At 40.3% G+C, this 25293-nt stretch overlaps 1 protein-coding gene across 1 annotated transcript in view; it reads right to left on the bottom strand.

Annotated features, from left to right (window-relative positions):
• Window positions 1-23083, bottom strand: part of calcrl2 (calcitonin receptor-like 2) — a 73824-nt gene extending 50741 nt beyond the window's left edge. Inside the window, exons 1-2 of the mRNA XM_061902480.1 lie at window positions 22969-23083; window positions 21790-21909 (exon numbers count right to left, since the gene is read on the bottom strand). Of these exons, the coding sequence (XP_061758464.1) occupies window positions 21790-21839 (50 nt within the window). The 5' untranslated portion in view covers window positions 21840-21909; window positions 22969-23083. The remainder of the gene's footprint in view (window positions 1-21789; window positions 21910-22968) is intronic.
• Window positions 23084-25293: the final 2210 nt, after the last annotated feature.

Raw genomic sequence — 25293 nt, 5'->3', positions numbered from 1 at the left:
CAAATTAAGGCCGGGGGCCACATGCAGTTCGTTAAATCTTTCAATCTGGTCCGCCAGACATTCCCAAATAATTTTTTTTAATATCTTTAAGATGGAAAGTGTAGCTGCCATTATGATGTGCAGTGATTTTAAGATATGACCGTACATCTTGAACTATACAAAGCATTTCAATGGTTGGAATCTACGCTTTTGCATGATATACTAGTTACTATTGTAATCTAATTAGTTACTATGGTAATCTAAGTCACAGCAGCTCAGACGAGGTAACAAGCAGTGTGGGTGGGGAGCGTTTCCACAGCCTGAAATGTGAGTGTCAGGGTCAGACATGGAAGGAGATTTTTTACAAGAAAGTTCTAAAGCTTAGTGGTATATCAGATAGTAGGGTTTTTTTTTCTTGTTTTTTCGCGTTCATATTTCGTTGTGTTTGATGAATTTTGTTGCGCCTCGCTTATTGGAAAATATCATTGCCAATATTCAGTGTTTTATCGTTCATAGTCAATATTGAAAATCCCACATTCGTTATTTTCATGAACATTCTGCGTGTCTCATTCAGTAAAAAAATTAAAAATTCCATTCTGTTTTTTAAGGCGGTTTGTCATAACGTTTTTAGCATTTTGATTGATTTGATTGAGACTTTTATTAGTAGACAGCACAGTATAGTACATATTCCGTACAATTGACCACTAAATGGTAACACTCCAATAAGTTTTTCGACTTCTTTAAGTCGGGATCCACGTTAATCGATTCATGGTACATTCAATCAGACATTTTTGTGAGGTTTTGCACTAGTTTTTGATAAACCGGCCGCCATACACATTTTTTTCTCTAAATTTGGCCCCCGAGTCAAAGCAATTTCCCAGGCCTGCAGTAGACTCATGTGAAAGCTAACAAAGGATGAAGGTAGATCAGGTAGTAGCTCCAAAAAAATACTGTATTTTTTAGAACTTAGGGCGCACCGGGCTATAAGGCGCCCTGCCCATGAGCGGGTCTATTCAGGTCTATTTTCATACAAAATACGCACCGGATTACAGGGCGCAATCATATTATTATGATTTTTTTCTAAAAGTAAAAGACTTCCTTGTGGTCTACATTACATGTAATGGTGGTTCTTTGCTCAAAATGTTACATAGATGATGTTTTATACATCATCTTCAAGTCCCTTTCTGACAGTCGCTTACGGATGTGCCGTTTTGTGGGCGGGTCTTATTTACGTGGCTCACTCTCGACAGCATCTTCTCCCCGTCATCTTTGTTGTAGCGGTGTAGCGTGCAAGGACGGGAGTGGAAGAAGAGTCAAAAGATGGAGCTAACTCTTTTAATGACATTCAGACTTTACTTCAATCAATAACGCAGCAGCATCTCCTCATCCGTGGCTCACTAGTGCAACAACAACGCCGGAAATGTGTCCCTTGAAAAACCGCCTGACCGGAACTGTAATAACTAAAGTTCCTTGGGTGAATAATGTAAACTCACTACACCGGCATATTTTAGTGCTTTCATGGCGAGTTTACTGACATTTGTAAGTAAGAACTTTACACTACTTGATATTAGAAATGGCAACAGTGGAGGATGAATGTCCCATAACAAGAAGATAGAGAAAAAGAAGAAGCATATCGACTACGTTATCGTCACGGACTACAAAGGCGAAGGCGCGCAATTTTTCAGGATTCATGCAGATACCAAACACACATCAGCAGGTACCAGACGGTAAGAAAAGTTGCTTTTGCCTAATATTGCGAAACAAAACACCAGTTAATATGTCCTACCTTATACACACACCATAATAATACTCCTATGTTGAAGCACAGTACAATCCATCATGTGGTGTGGCTTCATAGCTTACCAAAGTCCTACTAAAGCATTTTGGTAGATTTTTGAGCGCCGTGTGTAATGTTCTATATTTTCAATGGAACATATAAAATGTTGGTGTTGTTTACTTGAGTCATATTGCAGTCCCCACGTATCTCTTATGTGTGACTGCCATCTACTGGTCATACTTATCATTTCACCATGTACCAAAAAAAATAGTTTTGAGGTCGGTAAGCACAACCAGAATGATTCCATACATTAGGTGCAACGGCTTAAGAGGCGCACTGTCGAATTTTGAGAAAATAAAATGATTTTAAGTGCGCCTTATAGTCCGAAAAATGCGGTATTAGGAAAAATGCAATAATTATTGCATCTGTGCCCTACTCTCCTGCAAAGTTACCTACAGGGTACCAACAGGCACGCATTTCAACCTTGTAACCCGACCGCACAACGAGCTGCACAGCAAAGCTGCTATGGTGTGCACATTCAAACAAACGATCGAATTGCTGAGACATGTTAAGCATTAACAACACGTCCTTTCTTTTCCCCACCGTCATCGTTTGCCCGTGCAGTAAGCTCGTTGCTAACGCAAAGCCAGGACGAACAGCTACAAAGGCGGGGATATAAAATAATAGACGTAATAACGTTTTATTTGGCCAAAGACATTTGACTTGTATACGTATATACTGTGAACAGTACAATGAATGTGTTCCTTTGTATGTGCCTTTTGTGTATAATCTTATTTTTCCAGAGCAGAAAAGACAGACGGCAGATCAACTGGTCTTCATGATCGCACTCTGCAACGGCATATTTTTGGGAGTTTGCCCTGTCTTTTGTACATTTTATTTTGTTAATAATACATTATTTGAATAGTTTTGTTTTTTAAATGAAAGACAAGTTCACATATCGTTTGTTTGAAATATAAAGTCCAATAAAATATGCTTTTAATCAACAATAAATAATCTGGATTTCAGTTTTGATTAAAATAATTGTGATTATTATTTTGGCCACAATCCTGCAGCCCTATCTAAAAGTTTGTTTTTACTTTTTAAAAGAAATGTTAGATGTTAAATATGTGCTGTTTTGGGCTCGGGGGAAAGCACCAACTAAGTTATTAATATGTATTTTAACGGGAGACGTTGATTTGAGACACAAGTGTTTTAACGAGAGCCAGTTAAGCTCTTAAATTGACATCCAACTGTACTAACAAGTATATTAATGCACAAATGCGTTGATTGAAAACAACAATAAGGCAAGTAGAGTACACGCAGGTTTCACTCCAAAACCTAACTAGCACAGGCAACATTTTAAAACGCATCCAGCGCTAGATAAAGCTGCTTGATGCTGACCACTATTGATACTTCAAATCGAGCGCGTTCCGTCTTGCAGAGTTCAAAACAAAACTACATAAAGTGGTTGCTTTATATGCTTTTTGATGCTGTGTTGATTAGAAACAAAGTGGTTATTTGCTTCTGTAGACCAGCTATTAATTGATTACAGGCATTAATTGAAGCATTTGGGGTAATTATGACCGCCAAGATATTTTTTCAACTTAACTGTCATATATTTTTGGATTTGGTCCAAAGAAATCACATAATGAACTTCCCATACTGTACCTACATTTGTATCAGGACAGCTCTCCTATTATGTTAGCACTAGCGTATCATTGTGTTGGAAACTTAAGTACATTGTTTGAACAAACAATATCGTGCTCCTACTGATAAGGATTTTATGTTTTTTACAGAAAACAAACAATTTGTAACATTGCTTTTGCTTAGGTCCTGACTCCTAACTATCTCCTCGAGGACTGGAGTAAAGAGTCTGGACGTCGGACTATTGGTTCTCCAGAAAAAAATGATCTGCCACTATAATATACAAAAATGTTGCCCCTTAATTTGTCACGACTTGAATATGAATGTACTCATATTGCGAGCTCAGAACCATTCAGCACTGTTATGCAAAAAGAAGAAGAAGTTTCCTTTAGAGGCCAAACTTGGCTCTTAGAACTGCAGTCATAAAGGTTGACTTAATTAATTAAAATGCACTTGTTTTTGTACATAAGGCATTCATTTAACTTTATCACTGTGGATAAAAGTGTTCTTAGCATTTAATTTGATGCTGGTTGCCTTAATTCTTGTGGAAAATGGACTCTCAGGAATATCTGATTGTCTTAATGTCATTATAAGAAACCAACAGGAAATTAGACATGGTTGTTTTCCCTTAGCTGGATGTGAAAATACCTTAGGGCTCTACCAGTGTGTCATTTGTTGTTTCTCAGTTTCCTTGAAAACCTTAGTCGCAATTTGAACTGCATAGAATGGATGGTTAACTTTAGAGGTCTGTTGCAATCTAACCCCTTACAATCTAATTAGGGACACAACATGTCAACCAGCAAAGCCTCCCCCACAGGTCACGCAGTGAAGAAGACCAGAACACTGACAAACCTCTCAGACATGGTCAGCCTGACACAGAGTTTGTCCCTAAGGCTACTCCCTTTTCTCATTTTATCGTACTGAGGTCATTACCCCAGTTCCCTATCCTCTCCCGAAAAAAATAATCATGCTCTGTTCCCTCCTGGACAACAAGTAATTGGACATTGAGTGGAGTTCTGGTGGATTATTTTGCTGTCATACAAAAATTGAGACAGAGCAACGCAACATGTCACGCTCGGTTCAGCGTGATTCCTGCCTGTTACAGGAGTGATTCAGAGCTGACATAGGCATGGTTCATAATCATAGATAATTCAGTCATTAGTCACATCTGATCAGGATCAGGTTAAACAAACAATAATTCCAAACCTATATCAGGGTGTGATTTAGGCTCAATACAGCTAATGTTTACAACTAATATAAACATTGTTCAAACTGGGTAAAGCCGTTGATTTGAATGACCAGGTAGACAGCATGTACAGGTGTAATACGGTGACATGGTTCAGACAATATTTTCCAGATTTCTATATGCCTAATTCTGCTTTGGAACAGTCATTTTCAACTGTTTCAGGCATGTTTCAGACTTGGTACATGGGCATGGCTCAACCCTGCTGTTGACATGGTTCATTGGCATGGTTCAGACCTAAAACTGTATAAGTGACTTAATATTCAGACTTAATATTGTGTATGCGCATGGTCCAAACCTGGTATAGGCTTGGTTTACACCTGTTGGAGTGGATAAAGTTCAAACCAGGTAGGGACAAGGTTCAAACCTGGTACAGGTATGATTCACACCCGTTATAGACATGATTCGAATCTCGTAATGTATCTGTGCAAGGTTCAAACCTTGTGTAGGCATGGTTCACACCTGTTATGGATAAGGTTTAAACCATGTAAAGGCAGGATTCTAACCTGGTAAAGGTATGTTTCGGACCTTGTTGGGAAATGGTTTAGACCCGCTATAAGTATGATTCAGACACAGTATCAACTTAATTTAGACTGACTAAGACCATGGTTAATACCTGTTATGGATGATCTTTAAACTAAGAAGGTACAAGGTGCAAAATTGGTATTGGCATGGTTTACACCTGTTATGGACATGTCCAGAGGTAGTAGGGGCATGGTTCTTAAGCTGTGTACTTTCCTCACTGCTCTTCTCCTTCTACACAAACTGCTGCACCTCCATCCACCAGTCAGTAAAACTAATCAAGTGTGTGGATGACCCTCAATGAGCACATCTCAGACAACAACAAGTTTGCCACCAGATGGGAGGTGGACCGTCTGATGTCCTAGTGGAGACCCAACCACCTGGAGATGATCGTAGATTTCACAAAAGCCACAGCTCCACCGTCCCCCCTCACCATAAAAGACTACCCCGTCTCCATCGTGGACTCCTTCTGCTTTCTGGGCTCCACAATCGCCCAGAACCTCGAGAGGGATCAAAACATCAAGTCCCTTATCAAAAAGGCCCAGCAGAGGATGTTCTTCCTGCGGCAGTTGAGGAAACTCAAGCTACCAAAAAATTGTTGGTGCAGTTCTACACGGCCACCATTGACTCTATTCTCACCACTTCCACCACTGTGTGATATGCTGGGGCCACAGCCAGGGACAAACACAGACTGCAACAAATTGTGCTCTGTGCTAAAAAGGTAATCTTTCCAGGACTCGGGGCCATGCAGGTCCGATCACAGCCAACCCTTTCTCATCCAGGACACAAACTGTTTGATTCTCCCCCTTCAGGCAGAAGAATAAGGTCCATTCCAAACAGAACTTTCCGCCAGAAAATATTTTCCCCTCTGCCATTAGACTCATAAAAACTAATCCATCTGCGACTGCTGCTTGCACAGTTTATACTGCACTATTTACTGTCACACATCTGCTGATCAATGACCATTTTCTGCATTTGTATACTCAGGGGAGATTAGTGATTAATTTACCTTTACCAAACTATGTCTCATGTGTGATTCACTACAATAGGGCCCACAGCACACTGGATTCCAGTTCATTGAAATAGCACAACACTGGATATTGTTCGGATTAGTTACATTTAATTTCAGAACTTGCACACAGAGCAACACTGGAGGTGACTACTACGTGCACATTTTCCGCGCATGTGTAATTGTGTTGTGGCACATGCACAGTCTGCGTCTCCCTCCGCTACCGGACCACCCAGAGGACCCGCTGACACCGCACCCGGACACGCCCCCGCTCACGCTGATCGCAGTACGCCCACGCAACTTCAAGCCTGCAGACAATCAGTCAACCTGCACACCTGTGACTGATGACAATGAGCTGCTTAAAAGACCAGTGGACCCAGGGATCCTCGCGGTAATTTAGTTCTCATTTGACGTACAGTAGGAGATCACCCTGCTTTATGTAATCCTGCTCTTCCTGTGTTCTGCCTCTCCGTGTGTTTTCTTGTGTCGCCCCCGCAGTACCCTCCGTCACCTGGAAAGAGAGCTGTGCGCCTCTCTTTTCCCCGCATCTCCCTCTGGACTCTGACTGCCTCCCTCAATCCTCGACCCCCACTTTGGACTCGGACCTCTTGACGCCCCTCTCCGCCCCACTGACCCCCGCTTGTATCCCGGATCACCTGCTTGTCCCCCTGGACGTTCCTTCGCTCTCGTCAACACTTTGGTAACACACACTTCAGTTAATCTACACACTTAGTCTTACACCATACACTCTTGAGTTTTTGTCACACACCATTTTATAGTTTATTAGTATTGTTTATTATTATTGTTAGTAGTATTATATATATATGGATATATATTTACTATACATATTAAATCTCTGTACACTACTGCTACCTGGTGTCCGTTTGCCGTCACTCCCCTTAGTAAACCACAACAACTCGGTTGCAGACGGAGGGGGGAGGAGTTCTTAAACCACCATTGTGTGCGTGTGTGTGGACAAGGATAAGGTAAGATGGGAGTTACCCAGGTCGGCCTTTAGACGCAACAAGGGTGATCCAATCGCAACAAATGCATCCATTAATTAAAAGCCGGTGTAAATGCACATGACGAGTTCATCTGTGGTGCATATGTTTATATTATTCTAGTAGTGTAATTTGGGCACATGAAAGGATCACTTACTCATGTTACATCCACTTGGCAAGCAGAAGTAAATACTCATTTGACTGTCACATTGCATTTGGATTGCTCTAGATCAGGGGTGTCATACTCATTTTAGCTCAGGGCCGCATGGAGGAAAATCTATTCCCATGTGGACCGGACGAGTAAAATCATGGCATAATAACTCAAAAAAACAACTATGACAACTTCAGATTGTTTTCTTTGTTTTACTTTACTTACCCAAAATAGAACAAGCACATTCTGAGAGTCACAAAAAATCCTCTTAACAAAACACTTCAAATTAGTTGAAAATTCTGAGAAAAAAGTTGGTGCAGTTTCAAAAACACCATGAAGAACACAATGAATTTAGACCTAATCTCAGTGTATCTACGAAGCAATTGAACTTTAAGTCACGGCTCATTTAAGATTGAACAAAAGCAAAATAAATCAGCAATGAAAACTATTCTATGCATCAACTACCTGGTTTGTCACTTCCACATATTAATCCTGTGCTAACTGGACAAACTGAGGTAGAAACTATTCAAGAGGGTTGAGTTCCTCCCTGCCTTCTCGGCATCAATGTGTATTGATAGAAACATAAAAGCTCTGTAATGTGTGAACAATTTCAACAAACCAAAAATAAAAACTTCAAAGACTGATCCCCCGGGAAGAGCTAGACGAAGTGGCTGGGGAGAGGGAAGTCTGGGTTTCCCTGCTTAGGCTGTTGCCCCCGCGACCCGACCTCGGATAAGCGGAAGATCAATCAATCAATCAATGTTTATTTATATAGCCCCAAATCACAAATGTCTCAAAGGACTGCACAAATCATTACGACTACAACATCCTCGGAAGAACCCACAAAAGGGCAAGGAAAACTCACACCCAGTGGGCAGGGAGAATTCACATTCAGTGGGACGCCAGATGATGGATGGATGGATGGAAGACTGAGAGTATTGCAGTAAATCAAACACAGTTCACCTTCTTTAAATCTGCACAACTTAATTTATTGTTACTTTAACAATCTACAAGGTTAAAATAGGTTGCTTTTCTTTCTTCCCTTCCATTTTTCTGCATTATTTTGTATCTCTGGTTATCACTACGTATATGTAGTGTTGCATTTGAACAACTGTATTGTTGATAATAGAGGTAAATTATTGGTATTGTTCATTATCAATAGTGATATTTCTATTGGTATTTGTATTGATCCATTTGTAGTGTAATAATGCTCATTGTCATTTCTGTATTATTATTTATTTCGCTAACTGCTTCTTAGCTATCACATTTACCATCATATTTGTACATATCCTATTCGCTGATGTTGCTCTGAGAAAGTGGACAGGACAAAAAATAAATAAATAAATTAAATATGAATCTGCACAGAAGACAATACTTTTCACAGAATTATTACAATATGAAATGTCTCATGCTGCATTTTAAGTGGGGTTACCAATTGTTTATTTTACTACTGTTGATTAGTAAAATAAGGGGGAGGAGTCGCAGCCCCGCTTCACTGTGTAGTGTTGCTTGGTATACAGAATTGCTACTGCGACATCCAGTGGACACATATAGAACAGCAGTTTCTTTCATTTAAAAAATGCAGCTCAATTTTACACTTAGCAAACTCATCTCACGGGCCTGATTGAACCTGTTATGGCGCCTGATCCGACCTGCGGGCCGCATGTTTGATTTCCCTGCTCTAGATGTACGCATACCGTATTTTTCGGAGTATAACTTGCTCCGGAGTAATAGTCGCACCGGCCGAAAATGCATAATAAAGAAGAAAAAAAGCATATATAAGTCGCACTGGAGTATAAGTCGCAATTTTTGGGGAAATCTATTTGATAAAATCCAACACCAAGAATAGACATTTGAAAGGCAATTTAAAATAAATAAAGAATAGCGAACAACAGGCTGAATAAGTGTAGGTTATATGAGGCATAAATAAGCAACTGCTATGTTAACCTAACATATTATGGTAAGAGTCATTCAAATAACTATAACATATAGAACATGCTATACCTTTACCAAACTATCTCTCACTCCTAATCCATAAATCCCATGAAATCTTATACGTCTAGTCTCTTATGTGAATGAGCTAAATAATATTATTTGATATTTTACGGTAATGTGTTAATAATTTCACACATAAGTCGCTCCTGAGTATAAGTCGCACCCCTGGCCAAACTAAGAAAAAAATAGTCCGAAAAATACGGTACAAAAAAAAATATTTTTTATTTTATCTTTATTTTTTTTTAAGTTTTTGTCCTTTCCAGCTTCTCAAGCAAATCATATAGTAGATGTAGAAGCCCATATCGCCTGTTCAGATTTACTTTACAAAAGAAAAGTGTGGGATACTTCTCTTGTTGCCTTATTTGTGTTTGACTTTATTAAATGTATTTATATTATCATTTGGTGCAGCTGGGCCAGAGCAGGAGGGGATAGGAAGAGGAAAAAAAAGGAAGACAGAGGGGGAAATTGTGGGGACAAGAGGGGGATTAGACAGAGAGACAAGAACAACAACAGCAAACACAACAACAACAACAATAGAGCAACATCAGCACACTTTATTTCGAAAATCCTCGAAAAAATTGTTGCAGAGCAGCTAAATGAACACTTAGCGTTTAACAATCTATGTGAAACCTTTCAATCCGGTTTCAGAGCAAATCACTCGACTGAGACAGCCCTCGCAAAAATGACTAATGATCTATTGCTAACGATGGATTCTGGTGCGTCATCTATGTTGCTGCTCCTCGATCTTAGCGCTGCTTTCGATACCGTCGATCATAATATTTTATTAGAGCGTATCAAAACACGAATTGGTATGTCAGATTCAGCCCTGTCATGGTTTAACTCTTATCTTACTGATAGGATGCAGTGTGTCTCCCATAACAGTGTGACCTCGGACTATGTTAAGGTAACGTGTTGAGTTCCCCAGGGTTCGGTCCTTGGCCCTGTACTCTTCAGCATCTACATGCTGCCGCTGGGTGACGTCATACGCAAATACGGTATTAGCTTTCACTGTTATGCTGATGACACCCAACTCTACATGCCCCTAAAGCTGACCAACACGCTGGACTGTAGTCAGTTGGAAGCGTGTCTTAATGAAATTAAACAATGGATGTCCGCTAACTTTTTGCAACTTAATGCCAAAAAACCGGAAATGCTGATTATCGGTCCTGCTAGACACCGACCTCTATTTAATAATACAACTTTAACATTTGACAACCAAACAATTAAACAAGGCGACACGGTAAAAAATCTGGGTATTATCTTCGACCCAACTCTCTCCTTTGAGTCACACATTAAAAGCGTTACTAAAACGGCCTTCTTTCATCTCCGTAATATCGCTAAAATTCGCTCCATTTTGTCCACTAAAGACGCCGAGATCATTATCCATGCGTTTGTTACGTCTCGCCTCGACTACTGTAACGTATTATTTTCGGGTCTCCCCATGTCTAGCATTAAAAGATTACAGTTGGTACAAAATGCGGCTGCTAGACTTTTGACAAGAACAAGAAAGTTTGATCATATTACGCCTGTACTGGCTCACCTGCACTGGCTTCCTGTGCACTTAAGATGTGACTTTAAGGTTTTACTACTTACGTATAAAATACTACACGGTCTAGCTCCAGCCTATCTTCCCGATTGTATTGTACCGTATGTCCCGGCAAGAAATCTGCGTTCAAAAGACTGCGGCTTATTAGTGATTCCTAGAGCCCAAAAAAAGTCTGCGGGCTATAGAGCGTTTTCCGTTCGGGCTCCAGTACTCTGGAATGCCCTCCCGGTAACAGTTCGAGATGCTACCTCAGTAGAAGCATTTAAGTCTCACCTTAAAACTCATCTGTATACTCTAGCCTTTAAATAGACCTCCTTTTTAGACCAGTTGATCTGCCGCTTCTTTTCTTTCTCCTATGTCCCCCCCTCCCTTGTGGAGGGGGTCCGGTCCGATGACCATGGATGAAGTACTGGCTGTTCAGAGTCGAGACCCAGGATGGACCGCTCGTCGGGACCCAGGATGGACCGCTCGCCTGTATCGGTTGGGGACATCTCTACGCTGCTGATCCGCTTGAGATGGTTTCCTGTGGACGGGACTCTCGCTGCTGTCTTGGATCCGCTTGAACTGAACTCTCGCGGCTGTGTTGGAGCCACTATGGATTGAACTTTCACAGTATCATGTTAGACCCGCTCGACATCCATTGCTTTCGGTCCCCTAGAGGGGGGGGGTTGCCCACATCTGAGGTCCTCTCCAAGGTTTCTCATAGTCAGCATTGTCACTGGCGTCCCACTGGATGTGAATTCTCCCTGCCCACTGGGTGTGAGTTTTCCTTGCCCTTTTGTGGGTTCTTCCGAGGATGTTGTAGTCGTAATGATTTGTGCAGTCCTTTGAGACATTTGTGATTTGGGGCTATATAAATAAACATTGATTGACATTGATACGCTATGTACAAATATGATGTAAAAGTGATAGCAAAGAAGCAGTTAGCGAAATAAATAAAAATGCAGAAATCACAATGAGCATTATTACACTAAAAATGGATCAATACAAATACCAATATTGATAATGAACAATACCAATAATTTACCTCTATTATCAACAATACAGTTGTTCAAATGCAACATGTGGACATTAAGTGTGTCATGCCACATTTTTGAATTCCTGTGCTAAGTTGAGCCAGTATAGCATGTAAAAGGCCAAAGTGAAAAGGACGTAGGGACTTGTATCTACTTGCAATGGAGTCACTCATGTGAGGCCTAATGGCTCAATTATTATTCACTGGGGCTAAAATAAGAACTTATTTTTTCAGCTTGGGGGGGTCGGTTGTGGGGAATCTTGTTTGTGTTATGAAACAGAGCAACGCTGGGGAACAAGTGAGGCTCAAAGTGGAAACCAAAACTTCTATTTATACCCGGAGGGGGAGAGCGCCCCAGCGAGAGCAGACTGTTCCAGTCAAAGTCACAATGGGACACTGGACTGGACCACTACGGCTTGGAGGGGCATGCTTCCCACGGACAGATGATCCTAGGGTCAGCTGGCCGAGAGTCCAGCATTGAAGCCAAGATTGATTTTGAGAACAGGGACTTTTGCCAGAGTAAATACTCCCACAATACTTCTTGCTCTTTGTAATTAATACAGAACATTAATCACATTGAAAAATGTATGTATTTACACAAACATACTGTACCTCATACTGGAGTAATTTCTTTAGTCTGTGTCTGTCTGACTTCCTGTTCCTTGCGGGCTTGACAAGCACTTGCCAATTGACCTGTTACTTGGATTTACATGACATCACGTCCGACTCGTGAAGTATGTGCAGTGGTCGAGCCAGCGTTTACCTTTCTTCTTCTTCCAAAAAAAAAATCCTATACTTGCGTTGTTTTCGGCTCTGCCAATCGTTCAAATCGAGAAAAGGATAGACTTTTCTTCAGCGTTCTTGGAGAAGTAATCAAGACTGGCCAAAGAGTGCTAAATTTTACAAAAGACAACAAGAAAAGTGTCAAAAGTCCAAGGGTGTGGAGTCAAAGAATGCATTGGCTTGCAGTCATCACTTTGTTAAAGACCTACTGAAAGCCACTACTATCCACCACACAGTCTGATAGTTTATATATCAATGATGAAATATTAACATTGCAACACATGCCAATACGGCCACTTTAGTTTACTAAATTGCAATTTTAAATTTCCTGCATAACGTCGCGGAATGATGACGCTTATGCTGACGCGTGCTTGTGACGTTATTGGTTGGAGCGAACATTTCAGCCCAGCACCACACACGGCTAAAAGTTTTCTCTTTTCCTTGCATGATTACACAGTATTTTGGACATCTGTGTTGCTGAATCTTTTGCAATTTGTTGAATTAATAATGGAGTCTATAAAGAAGAATGCTGTTGGTGGAAAGCGGTGATTTGCAGCTGCCTTTAGCAACCGAAAACAGCCAGTGTTTCTTTGTTTAATGTGAAGCTTTAACATAAAGCGGTCAAGTGAACATGTTTCTCTACGTCAACCAGCAAATTTTTAGATGGGAAAATTGTGATATTAAGTCGGCTCTTACCGGAGACATCAGCGAAGCTTCCGTCCTGCTGCAGCTGCGTGACTTCCCTCAGAGACACTTGCGGTCAACACACCCGTGGCCACACTCCTCCGACTTTCAGGTACTATTTAATCTCACTAAAACACTAGCAAGACAATAGGCAGATAAAGGATTTTCCAGAATTATCCGAGTAAATGTGTCTAATAACATCTGAATCGCTTCCACTGCAATCGCCTGTTTTATTTATTTTTTTTTTTTCTAGTCCTTCACTCTAAATTTCCTCATCCACGAATATTTCATCCTCGTTCAAAAGAATGGGGAAATTGTCGCTTTCTCGGTCAGAATAACTCTTGCTACTGGAGGCTATGATTATAAACAATGTGAGGATGTGAGGAGCTCCACAACCAGTGACGTCACGCGCATATCGTTTGCTACTTCCAGTAAAGGCAAGGCTTTTTCATTAGCGACCAAAAGTTGCAAACTTTATCGTCGATGTTCTCTACTAAATCCTTTCAGCAAAAATATGGCAGTATCGCGATCAAGTATGACACATAGAATGGACCTGCTATCCCCGTTTGAATAAGAAAATCTCATTTCAGTAGGCCTTTAAAGGTTTGTTTGGTAATAATAATAATATTATCAATAATTCAATCAATCATCAATGTTTACTTATATAGGCGTAAATCACTAGTGTCTCAAAGGGCTGCACAAACCACAACACAAACCACTACGACATCCTCGGTAGGCCCACATAAGGACAAGGAAAACTCACACCCAGTGGGACGTCGGTGACAATGATGACTATGAGACCCTTGGAGAGGAGGAAAGCAATGGATGTCGAGCGGGTCTAACATGATACTGTGAAAGTTCAATCCATAATGGATCCAACACAGTCGCAAGAGTCCAGTCCAAAGCGGATCCAACACAGCAGCGAGAGTCCCGTTCACAGCGGAGCCAGCAGGAAAACCTCCCAAGCGGAGGCGGATCAGCCAGCGGATCAGCCAATTATAATAATACTAATAACAATATTAATAATAATAATAACAGATTTTATATGTAAAAGCACTTTACATTGAGCAAATAACCTCCAAGTGCTACAATGCATTTAAAAAAAACAAATAATAAGACAAAACAACAACGCTCAAACCACAAAGTTAAAACCCAACAAGTAAAATAAGTAAAAAAAACTTTTACACTACAACAGCCTAAAAGCTACAACTAGCACACATATATCTAAAAAAAGGCTTTTTTTTTCTTTTTTAAGAAAAAATAAGGGTTTAAAACCTTTTTTAAAAGCATCCACAGTCTGTGGTGCCCTCAGGTGGTCAGGGAGAGCATTCCACAGACTGAGAGCGGCGGAGCAGAAAATTTTGTTCTTATTTGTACTGTAAAGTTCAAATGGACACCCCGGACTGTTGAACAACTTAAGCTGTACATCAAGTAAGAATGGTAAAGAATTCCACCTGAAAAGCTTCAAAAATGTGTCTCCTCAGTTCCCAAACATTAACTGAGTGTTGTTAAAAGGAAAGGCCATGTAACACACTGGTAAAAATGCCCCTGTGACAACTTTTTTGCAATGTGTTGCTGACATTAAATTCTAAGCTGATGATTATTTGCCAAAGAAAATGAAGTTTCTCAGTGTGAACATGAAATATCTTGTCTTTGCAGTCTATTCAATTGAATACAGGTTGAAAAGGATTTGTATTCTGTTTTTATTTACCATTTACACAACGTGCCAACTTCACTGGTTTTGGGTTTTGTGCAATAGTGATAAAAAAAAACAAATATGGCAGCACAACAAACATTGGGCAACGCAAAGAACAACTTTCGATAAGCAAGCAGAAGTGTCTTTGACCAGTTCCTTAGGAACTCAACAGAAAAATATTAACATTTTTATATTAAATTTATATTCATGGTGACTTAAGGCTTACCACAACTCAGGGGGAAATATCACTGCTGGTAGAAGTAGTTATATTGAGTCACATGGGTAAGACGTGATTCCAAAGGGAATACTTTGTGTGACCCAGCCACACCCAGACTGGACCATTAGAAGCTGGCAGGTTAATTGAGTTTGAGACCCCTGATTTAAACAGTCTCCACGCTTCCTGTTTACCTCTGTTAAATTACTCATATTATAATTAATTGACTACATTTAAAACACTTGTGGTCTACATAACATATAATGGTGGTTCCATCCATCCATCCATCTTCTTCCGCTTATCCGAGGTCGGGTCGCGGGGGCAACAACCTAAACAGGGAAACCCAGACTTCCCTTTCCCCAGCCACTTCGTCTAGCTCCTCCCGGGGGATTCCGAGGCGTTCCCAGGCCAGCCGGGAGACATAGTCTTCCCAACGTGTCCTGGGTCTTCCCCGTGGCCTCCTACCGGTTGGACGTGCCCTAAACACGAGGCGTTCGGGTGGCATCCTGACCAGATGCCCGAACCACCTCATCTGGCTCCTCTCCATGTGGAGGAGCAGCGGCTTTACTTTGAGTTCCTCCCGGATGGCAGAGCTTCTCACCCTATCTCTAAGGGAGAGACCCGCCACACGGCGGAGGAAACTCATTTCAGCCGCTTGTACCCGTGATCTTATCCTTTCGGTTATGACCCAAAGCTCATGACCATAGGTGAGGATGTGAACGTAGATCGACCGGTAAATTGAGAGCTTTGCCTTCCGGCTCAGCTCCTTCTTCACCACAACGGATCGGTACAACGTCCGCATTACTGAAGACGCCGCACCGATCAGCCTGTCGATCTCACCATCACTCGTGAACAAGACTCTGAGGTACTTGAACTCCTCCGCTTGGGGCAGGGTCTCCTCCCCAACCCGGAGATGGCATTCCACCCTTTTCCGGGCGAGAACCATGGACTCGGACTTGGAGGTGCTGAGTCTCATTCCGGTCGCTTCACACTCGGCTGCAAACCGATCCAGTGAGAGGTGAAGATCCCGGTCAGATGAAGCCATCAGGACCACATCATCTGCAAAAAGCAGAGACCTAATCCTGCGGTCACCAAACCGGAACCCATCAACGCCTTGACTGCGCCTAGAAATTCTGTCCATAAAAGTTATGAACAGAATGGGTGACAAAGGACAGCCTTGGCAGAGTCCAACTCTCACTGGAAATGTGTTCGACTTACTGCCGGCAATGGTGGTTCTATGTTCAAAATTTTGCACAAATTATGTTTTACACACCCTGCTTTCTGACCCGTCTTTTCTGGATGCGCCGTTTTGTGGACTGTCTTATTTAGGTGGCACCACTTCAACAGCGTCTTCTCCCCGCCATCTTTGATGTAGTTTTTAGCGAGTCTACTGAGAGGATGAGATTTGAACTGTGTGCTACTTTGTATTAGAAGTGGCAACAGCAGAGGATGCATGTGCATGTACGAGCCAGTCTGCCCCACAACTCGAGGAAAAACCAGGAGCTTATGGACTACAGCGTCGCACTACAATGGCCACACGCTCAAAGCTCTTCAGGTGAAACTTTACCACGTACACTATGGAAAAAAACGTCAAAAATTGGGCTGACTCTTAACAGATTCTTTAGTGCAGGGGTGTCCAAACTTTTTCCACTGAGGGCCATTTGAAAAATTAAAGCATGCAGGGGCCATTTTGATATTTTTCATTTTCAAACCATAACAAAATATATGGATTTTTAAAATGATTTTACCTTTAGGGGTCCCGGGGACCATAAAGGGTCTCTGTTGATAAAATGTTAAAAATAAGTAAGTCAAATTTGTATTAATATTTCTTATTTAACGCTTACAGTAAATCTCTATATCAACTAAAAAAAAAAAAGGTTTATGGCATTTCTGTCAAAAACATCTTTGTTTTTTTAATAGTAAAACTGAAATATGCAGTATTTAGTAATTAGAGCCCTAAAAGATCAATAATGCAGGACACCATTGATTTGATTCTTCATCATTTTTGAGTAATCACAGTGAAAAGATAAATAAAATACCACTAAATATATTTGGGATCCAAAAGGTTCCCCACTCAGAAAGTGATACATTTTTAGTAGGGTTTTTTTTTTTACTTTCAACACTTAAGTTACGAGATCAACTTCAGATATATCTGTCGATTTTACGTTTTAACTATTATTTTGTTTGTTTTATGCTCTTTTGTCAAAGAAAACTTTGATTTTATATGGCAACTGCACAATATGTGCAATATTTACCACATAAAACATTTAAAAGTGAAATATTTTGAACTATTAGGAGCTTTGAAAATAATTCATTATAACATGGATTTTTTTGGGTCATTATTTTTTGTTTTGAGCAATGGCAAAAAAATCAAAAATAAATAATTGATTGATTGAAACTTGTAACTAGTAGGTTGCACCGTACAGTACATATTCCCTACGATTGACCACTAAATGGTAACACCCCAATAAGTGTTTCAACTTGTTTAAGTCGGCGTCCACGTTAATCAATTCATGGTAAAGATGTTTTTTACATGGTAAAATAAAGACAAAAGAAGAAAAAAAACAGCCTGCATGGCCACTTTTTCTCGATAGATTTCACCTCATTCCAATATTTTTAATGTTCTTTTTTATTTTTGCAATAGCATTTCCAGAATGTGTGGCGGGCCCGTAAACAATTAGCTCCGGGCTGCAAATGGCCCCTGAGCCGCACTTTGGACATCCCTGCTTTAGTGGAACTATGAAAGAAGGCAATATTATTTTATGAATATCTCTGCAATGCCTCCACGGTTTGATTTTAAATTTATGCAGATCCCAAATACACAACAGCAGGTACCTACTAAGTGGCTGAGTGGTTAGAGTGTCCACCCTGACATGGGTAAGTTGTGAGTTCAAACCCCGGCCGAGTCATACCAAAGACTATAAAAATGGAAGCCATTACCTCCCTGCTTGGCACTCAGCATCAAGGGTTGGAATCGGGGGTTAAATCACCAAAAATTATTCCCGGCCGCGGTCACCGCTGCTGCTCACTGCTCCCCTCATCTCCCAGGGTGTGATCAAGGGTGATGGCCACACCTAATGTATGTGTGTGTGACAATCATTGGTACTTTTAACTTTAACTTAACCTTCCTCTTGTGTTAGCTTTCTGTTACTATCTCTTATGTTAACGGGTCGGTTTTTACCCATGTCTTAAATCAGCTGTAAAATGGACTAAGAACAATTATCTATCATCCAATTTGTTTCTCATCTCTTGGTTACCTTGTTAGGCTTCCTAATCCATGAAAATATTGGTTTTAATTAGAAATGCACCGAAATGAAAATTTGTGGCCGAAGCCGAAGCCGAATAAAATTATACGCTTGGCCGAAGGCCGAATACCGAATAATGAATGCAGTTTTTCACAATTTTTTTTATATTGCATAAATAGCCTAGAATAAATATTTAAACATGTTTTTCAAATAAAGTATTTTTTTATTGAATATTGACATTTTTTTAATAATCCAGTACCCTTTGCTTTTAAAAAAAAAAGCATAAAGTTTTTCATTTATATTAGGCCTTCAAACAAAACATGCATTCCAAAAAAAAAGAAAGTGCATTAAAGTGGATAAACCCACAACAAATGAATTATTGTCTTTTTGGCAAAAGTCTGCTTAGCCACAGTAGATATGCTAATAATGTAAACAGAAGGCTCAAGTAAATCTCAATTAAGTGTGTGCTTGTAACCTCTTACACTTATACAGGTAGCCTACACAACAGGCTAATAATGTAAACAGAAGGCTCAGGTAAATCTCAATAAGTGTGTGCTTGTAACCTCATACACTTATACAGGTACACAACATATCCCAACGTCACTGCACGTTGGTTGATTGCGTCACCGCGTCAAAATATTGCGTCACATGCCACTATTCGGCCTTGTTTTTAACTCATTCCACCGAAGGCCGCAAGTGGCTTTTTTTGCCATATTCGGCCGAATATATTCGGTTACCGATTAATCGGTGCATCCCTAATTTTAATATTTTTAGTGTGGGCCATTGGGCCTTTTTTTTGCCAGCATACCCCTCGATTTCAATTTTTAAAAAAAAGGTAAAATTAACTTTAAGAGAATCGTATGAATAAATAAAAGGTTGTTGTGTTACCTGACTATTACTGAGGGGTGTTAGAACACATCTCTTAAATACATTTGGTTTATTTATTTTTTCATGTTATTAATTTTAGACTGAATTGACCTCACATGTTTGTTTTTGTACTGGATAACAAGGTAAAATGAGAATCCCAAAAAGTTCACATGATTGGGAGAGGAGCTGGCTGTCAGTGTGTTCAGTTTTGGCTCTAATTATTGCTTGATAATCTTATTTTTAGAGCTGGGTCGAAACCGACCCTAACAACACCAAGGTCATAATTTCGACCAGAACATTTTATAATTTAGTGAAAAACAAAAACAAATGTTTTGTTGAAATAGAGGTTACTGACGAAGTCAAAAAGTCTCGATGCAAAAAAATTAATTTATGTGGTTCTTTTATGCATTTAAAAACTTAAACGGGTCGATGCCGACCCTAAAACAAGACAAAAGTTAACTTAACAATAGGTAAGAAATGTTGGTTTTGCATTATAGGGCCCCTTTGAGGGTTGTTATGGTCTGAAGCAGGGGTCGGGAACCTTTTTGCCTGAGAGAGCCAAAAAAACCAAATATTTTAAAATGTATTTCCGTGAGAGCCATTTAATATTTTTTAAGACTGAATACAACTAAATGTGTACATTTTTAAGTAAGACCAACATGTTTAGAGTATAGTAAATCTCCTATTCTTTTTAATAACATTCTTATTCTGAAGTTAACCATTAATAAATCAAATACTTCTTACCATTAATGCGACTTCTTGAACAAGTCTGGTAGAAAACGGATGGATGGATAAAATGCATGAGAATGTTTTATATTTTGAACGGTATTTTTAGCACTGTGATTACTAGCGGTAATATTCATAATTATCGTGTTAAGCCAGGGGTGTCCAAACTTTTTCCACTGAGGGCCACACACTGAAAAATCAGAACAAGTGGGGGCCATTTTCATAATTTTTATTTTAAAAACCAATACAATATATGTATAAAAAATATATATTTAGGCCTCCACTCAGTTATGATCCCGGGGACCCCAAAGGGTTTTGGTCCAAAAAAAATAATTAAAAATGTGTCGTTATTCAGTATTATAATTTTTATTATTATGCAAATTTTAAATCTCTAGATCAACATTAGAAAAAAAAATTAAAAAACACAAAATATGCAATATTTTCACCCAATAACTTTTTTAGGTGGAATATTTGAGATTATATAATAATTGGAGCCTTAATTTTGGATGTTGATTCATTATTATTTTTTGAGCAATGACACTTAAAAACAAATCACACTAAAATAATTGGGGATCCAAAAGTGTCCTACTTATTAAAGTGTTAAAAAATAAATTATACATTTTATTTACCGTTGACTTTTAGCACAATAATCTCGAGATCAACTTCAGATATATCCGTCAATTTTAAGTTTTCATGTTGTTTATGTTTTGTTTGTTTGTTTTAGGCCATTTAAAAAAAAAAAAAAAACAGCTCAGTTTTTTATATGGTAAAACACAAAATATGCAACATTTTCCCCCCAAAATATCTCAAAGTGGAATATTTAATGTGATGTAATCGAAGCCTTGAATAGGTCAATAATTCAAAATGACATTGATTTTGATTCATTATTATTTTTTAAAGAAAGAAACAGCCTGCATGGCAGTTTTGTATTATAAGAGTAAGCATTGCAACAATTTCTTGTTACATTTCACCTGTTTGCTCTTTTATACCACTTTTTATGTTTTTAGTTTTTTTTTAATTGTATTCTTAAAATGTGCCGTGGGGCCGTTAAAAAATGACCCGCGGGCCGCACTTTGGACAGCCCTGTGTTAAGCAATGTCAGCTAAGATTTATCTGAGAGCCAGAGGAAGTCATCAAAAGAGCCACATCTGGCTCTAGAGCCAAAGGTTCCCTACCCCTGGTCTGAAGGGCACTGGCACTGATTGGAATAAAGAATAACGGGGTGCATAAAGGAATATGACATCACATTATTCCATTAAAAGAGCATTCCTCGACTCGCATTAATTTTCTAGGCATCATGTTTTCTTTAACTAGACTCTGTGGGAACTAAGATGTTTGAGTTTGTGTCAACATTGGCAAATGAAAGAACTGTAACAAAACAAAATGAAATACCGAAGCAGATTAATAAGCGGACTGAGACCCAAACTAATGCTAATCCAAGACAGAGCACAATAACTACCAGAAAATAACTGATTCATTGCATCCTCCAGCGGTCACTTCTGTTCTGCTCTGTGCTTATAATAAATACAACTGGAGCAAGATGTTTCACCAAAATCAAATGATAATATGTCATTTAACTTCAGGATAGCGGTGAGATTTGGGATTTTCTTGATTTTTTTCCATACTTTGAAATTATAGTTCAAGCTTGAACAAAGCATCATTTCTTTAATAAAATGAAGACAGTCTGCTTACCTTTTCTTGAAATGAGACGTCAAACGGCCTTTTGCTTCCAATATGTGCATCCCAGGTAGGAAGATGAGAGTCTCATGCTGCTCTGTGTCAACACTGGCCAACCACAAGCACCTCAGCTCTCTGACAATCAAGAGAAGTGTGTCACATCTACAATTCCTGTTGGGACTTTCAAAATAAAACCAAAGGACAACCTCAAAGTAAAATAATAAGGAAAATAAATAAGTTAGTAAGTGAATGAGTATACAGTGTAATTTTCTTACGGTTTTATTTAGTTAAATATGTTTATTTATTCTTTAGATTGTTTGACTATTTATTTCATAATTTTAACTTCCGTATTTGTCTTTTACAACTTTACTTTTTTTTTTTTTAAATATCGCACGATAAGTACCAGAGTAATGACTTCAAGTATCAAAGTATCAGGTAGTTTAAAGCTCACAACAAAATAAAATAATACATATATGTTTATGTTCACGCTAGTTTAATGAATATCATAACAATCGAAAACACACCTGCCTGCTGCAAAGTGATACAGTGCCACCTGCTGTTTGTAAGAAGATAATGTGATTAAATTGCAATCATTTACTATATTACCATTCATCCATTTTCTACCGCTTCGCGGGGGGTGCTGGAGTCTATCTCAGCTGCATTCGTTGTATTAATCAAAAAATATTTTTGTACAAAACATCCATTTCCATCCCATCCATTTTCTACCATGAATTGATCAACGTGGACTTAAACAAGTTGGAAAAACTTATTGGGGTGTTACCATTTAGTGGTCAATTGTACGGAATATGTACTGTACTGTGCAATCTACTAATAAAAGTTTCAATCAATCAATACCGTTTGTCCCTTTCGAGAACGCGGGGGGGGGGGGGGCTGGAGCATCTATATCGGCTCCATTCGTTGTATTAATCAAAAAAATATTTTTGTACACAACATCCATTTCGTCTTGGTTTATTTATAAGAGTTAAATTAAGTTTATCTGACTGCAATATGTAATTACATATAGCAGTCAGATAAACTTAATTTAACATTTAGCCTTAGCTTAAGCTAATGCTAACTGCTGGAAGTTTAACACGTTTAATTAATTTAGGAAAACCACGAAACATATAACTACTTGTTTTACTCCCCACACGCGTTACATTTTAAGCTTGAATGAATAAAAACCAAATGATTCACCTTAAGATGCTGGCTTGTATTTGTAGCCTTGTAGCTTCGGAAGTCGGGGTAGCTACTAGCTACTAGCTAGCTGCTCTGGCCAGCCAATCAAAATATAGCAAATATGACGTCATTGGCCACTTGCCAACCTGCAAAATTCAATTTTTCGAGCCCAGTGGTCAGCAACCTTTTTGAAAGCAAGAGCTACTTCTTGGGTACTGAATAATGCCAAGGGCTACCAGTTTGATACACACTTAAATAAATTGCCAGAAATAGCCAATTTGCTCAATTTACCTTTAATATATATATATATATATATACATATATCGATTATCATTTTTTAAAAATCGATTTCAAAAAAATAATATATATATATATATATATATATATATATCCATCCATTTTCTAACGCTTATTCCCTTCCGGGGTCGCGGGGGGCGCTGGCGCCTATCTCAGCTACAATCGGGCGGAAGGCGGGGTACACCCTGGACAAGTTGCCACCTCATCACAGGGCCAACACAGATAGACAGACAACATTCACACTCACATTCACACACTAGGGACCATTTAGTGTTGCCAATCAACCTATCCCCAGGTGCATGTCTTTGGAGGTGGGAGGGGCCTATCCCCAGGTGCATGTCTTTGGAAGTGGGAGGAAGCCGGAGTACCCGGAGGGAACCCACGCATTCACGGGGAGAACATGCAAACTCCACACAGAAAGATCCCGAGCCTGGATTTGGACCCAGGACTGCAGGACCTTCGTATTGTGAGGCAGACGCACTAACCCCTCTGCCACCGTGAAGCCTATATATATATATAATTATTTAAACAAAAAAATAGAAAATAAATAAAAAATAAATAAAAAAATAATAATAATTATATATATATATATATATATATATATATATAATCCATCCATCCATCCATCATCTTCCGCTTATCCGAGGTCGGGTCGCGGGGGCAGCAGCCTAAGCAGGGAAGCCCAGACTTCCCTATCTCCAGCCACTTCGTCTAGCTCTTCCCGGGGGATCCCGAGGCGTTCCCAGGCCAGCCGGGAGACATAGTCTTTCCAACGTGTCCTGGGTCTTCCCCGTGGCCTCCTTCCAGCTGGACGTGCCCTAAACACATCCCTAGGGAGGCGTTCGGGTGGCATCCTGACCAGATGCCCGAACCACCTCATCTGGCTCCTCTCCATGTGGAGGAGCAGCGGCTTTACTTTGAGTTCCTCCCGGATGGCAGAGCTTCTCACCCTATCTCTAAGGGAGAGACCCGCCACCCGGCGGAGGAAACTCATTTCGGCCGCTTGTACCCGTGATCTTATCCTTTCGGTCATGACCCAAAGCTCATGACCATAGGTGAGGATGGGAACGTAGATCGACCGGTAAATTGAGAGCTTTGCCTTCCGGCTCAGCTCCTTCTTCACCACAACGGATCGATACAACGTCCGCATTACTGAAGACGCCGCACCGATCCGCCTGTCGATCTCACGATCCACTCTTCCCCCACTCGTGAACAAGACTCCTAGGTACTTGAACTCCTCCACTTGGGGCAGGGTCTCCTCCCCAACCCGGAGATGGCACTCCACCCTTTTCCGGGCGAGAACCATGGACTCGGACTTGGAGGTGCTGATTCTCATTCCGGTCGCTTCACACTCGGCTGCGAACCGATCCAGTGAGAGCTGAAGATCCCGGCCAGATGAAGCCATCAGGACTACATCATCTGCAAAAAGCAGAGACCTAATCCCGTGGCCACCAAACCGGAACCCCTCAACGCCTTGACTGCGTCTAGAAATTCTGTCCATAAAAGTTATGAACAGAATCGGTGACAAAGGACAGCCTTGGCGGAGTCCAACCTTCACTGGAAACGTGTCCGACTTACTGCCAGCAATGCGGACCAAGCTCTGACACTGATCATACAGGGAGCGGACTGCCACAATAAGACATTCCGATACCCCATACTCTCTGAGCACTCCCCACAGGACTTCCCGAGGGACACGGTCGAATGCCTTCTCCAAGTCCACAAAGCACATGTAGACTGGTTGGGCAAACTCCCATGCACCCTCAAGAACCCTGCCGAGAGTATAGAGCTGGTCCACAGTTCCACGACCAGGACGAAAACCACACTGTTCCTCCTGAATCCGAGGTTCGACTATCCGACGTAGCCTCCTCTCCAGTACACCTGAATAAACCTTACCGGGAAGGCTGAGGAGTGTGATCCCACGATAGTTGGAACACACCCTCCGGTCCCCCTTCTTAAAGAGAGGGACCACCACCCCGGTCTGCCAATCCAGAGGTACCGCCCCCGATGTCCACGCGATGCTGCAGAGTCTTGTCAACCAAGACAGCC

Source organism: Nerophis ophidion, linkage group LG06 (assembly GCF_033978795.1).
Source record: "Nerophis ophidion isolate RoL-2023_Sa linkage group LG06, RoL_Noph_v1.0, whole genome shotgun sequence".
Taxonomy (NCBI): domain Eukaryota; kingdom Metazoa; phylum Chordata; class Actinopteri; order Syngnathiformes; family Syngnathidae; genus Nerophis; species Nerophis ophidion.
Note: the sequence above shows the minus strand (reverse complement) of the source record. Positions and strands in the feature narration are given on the sequence as shown.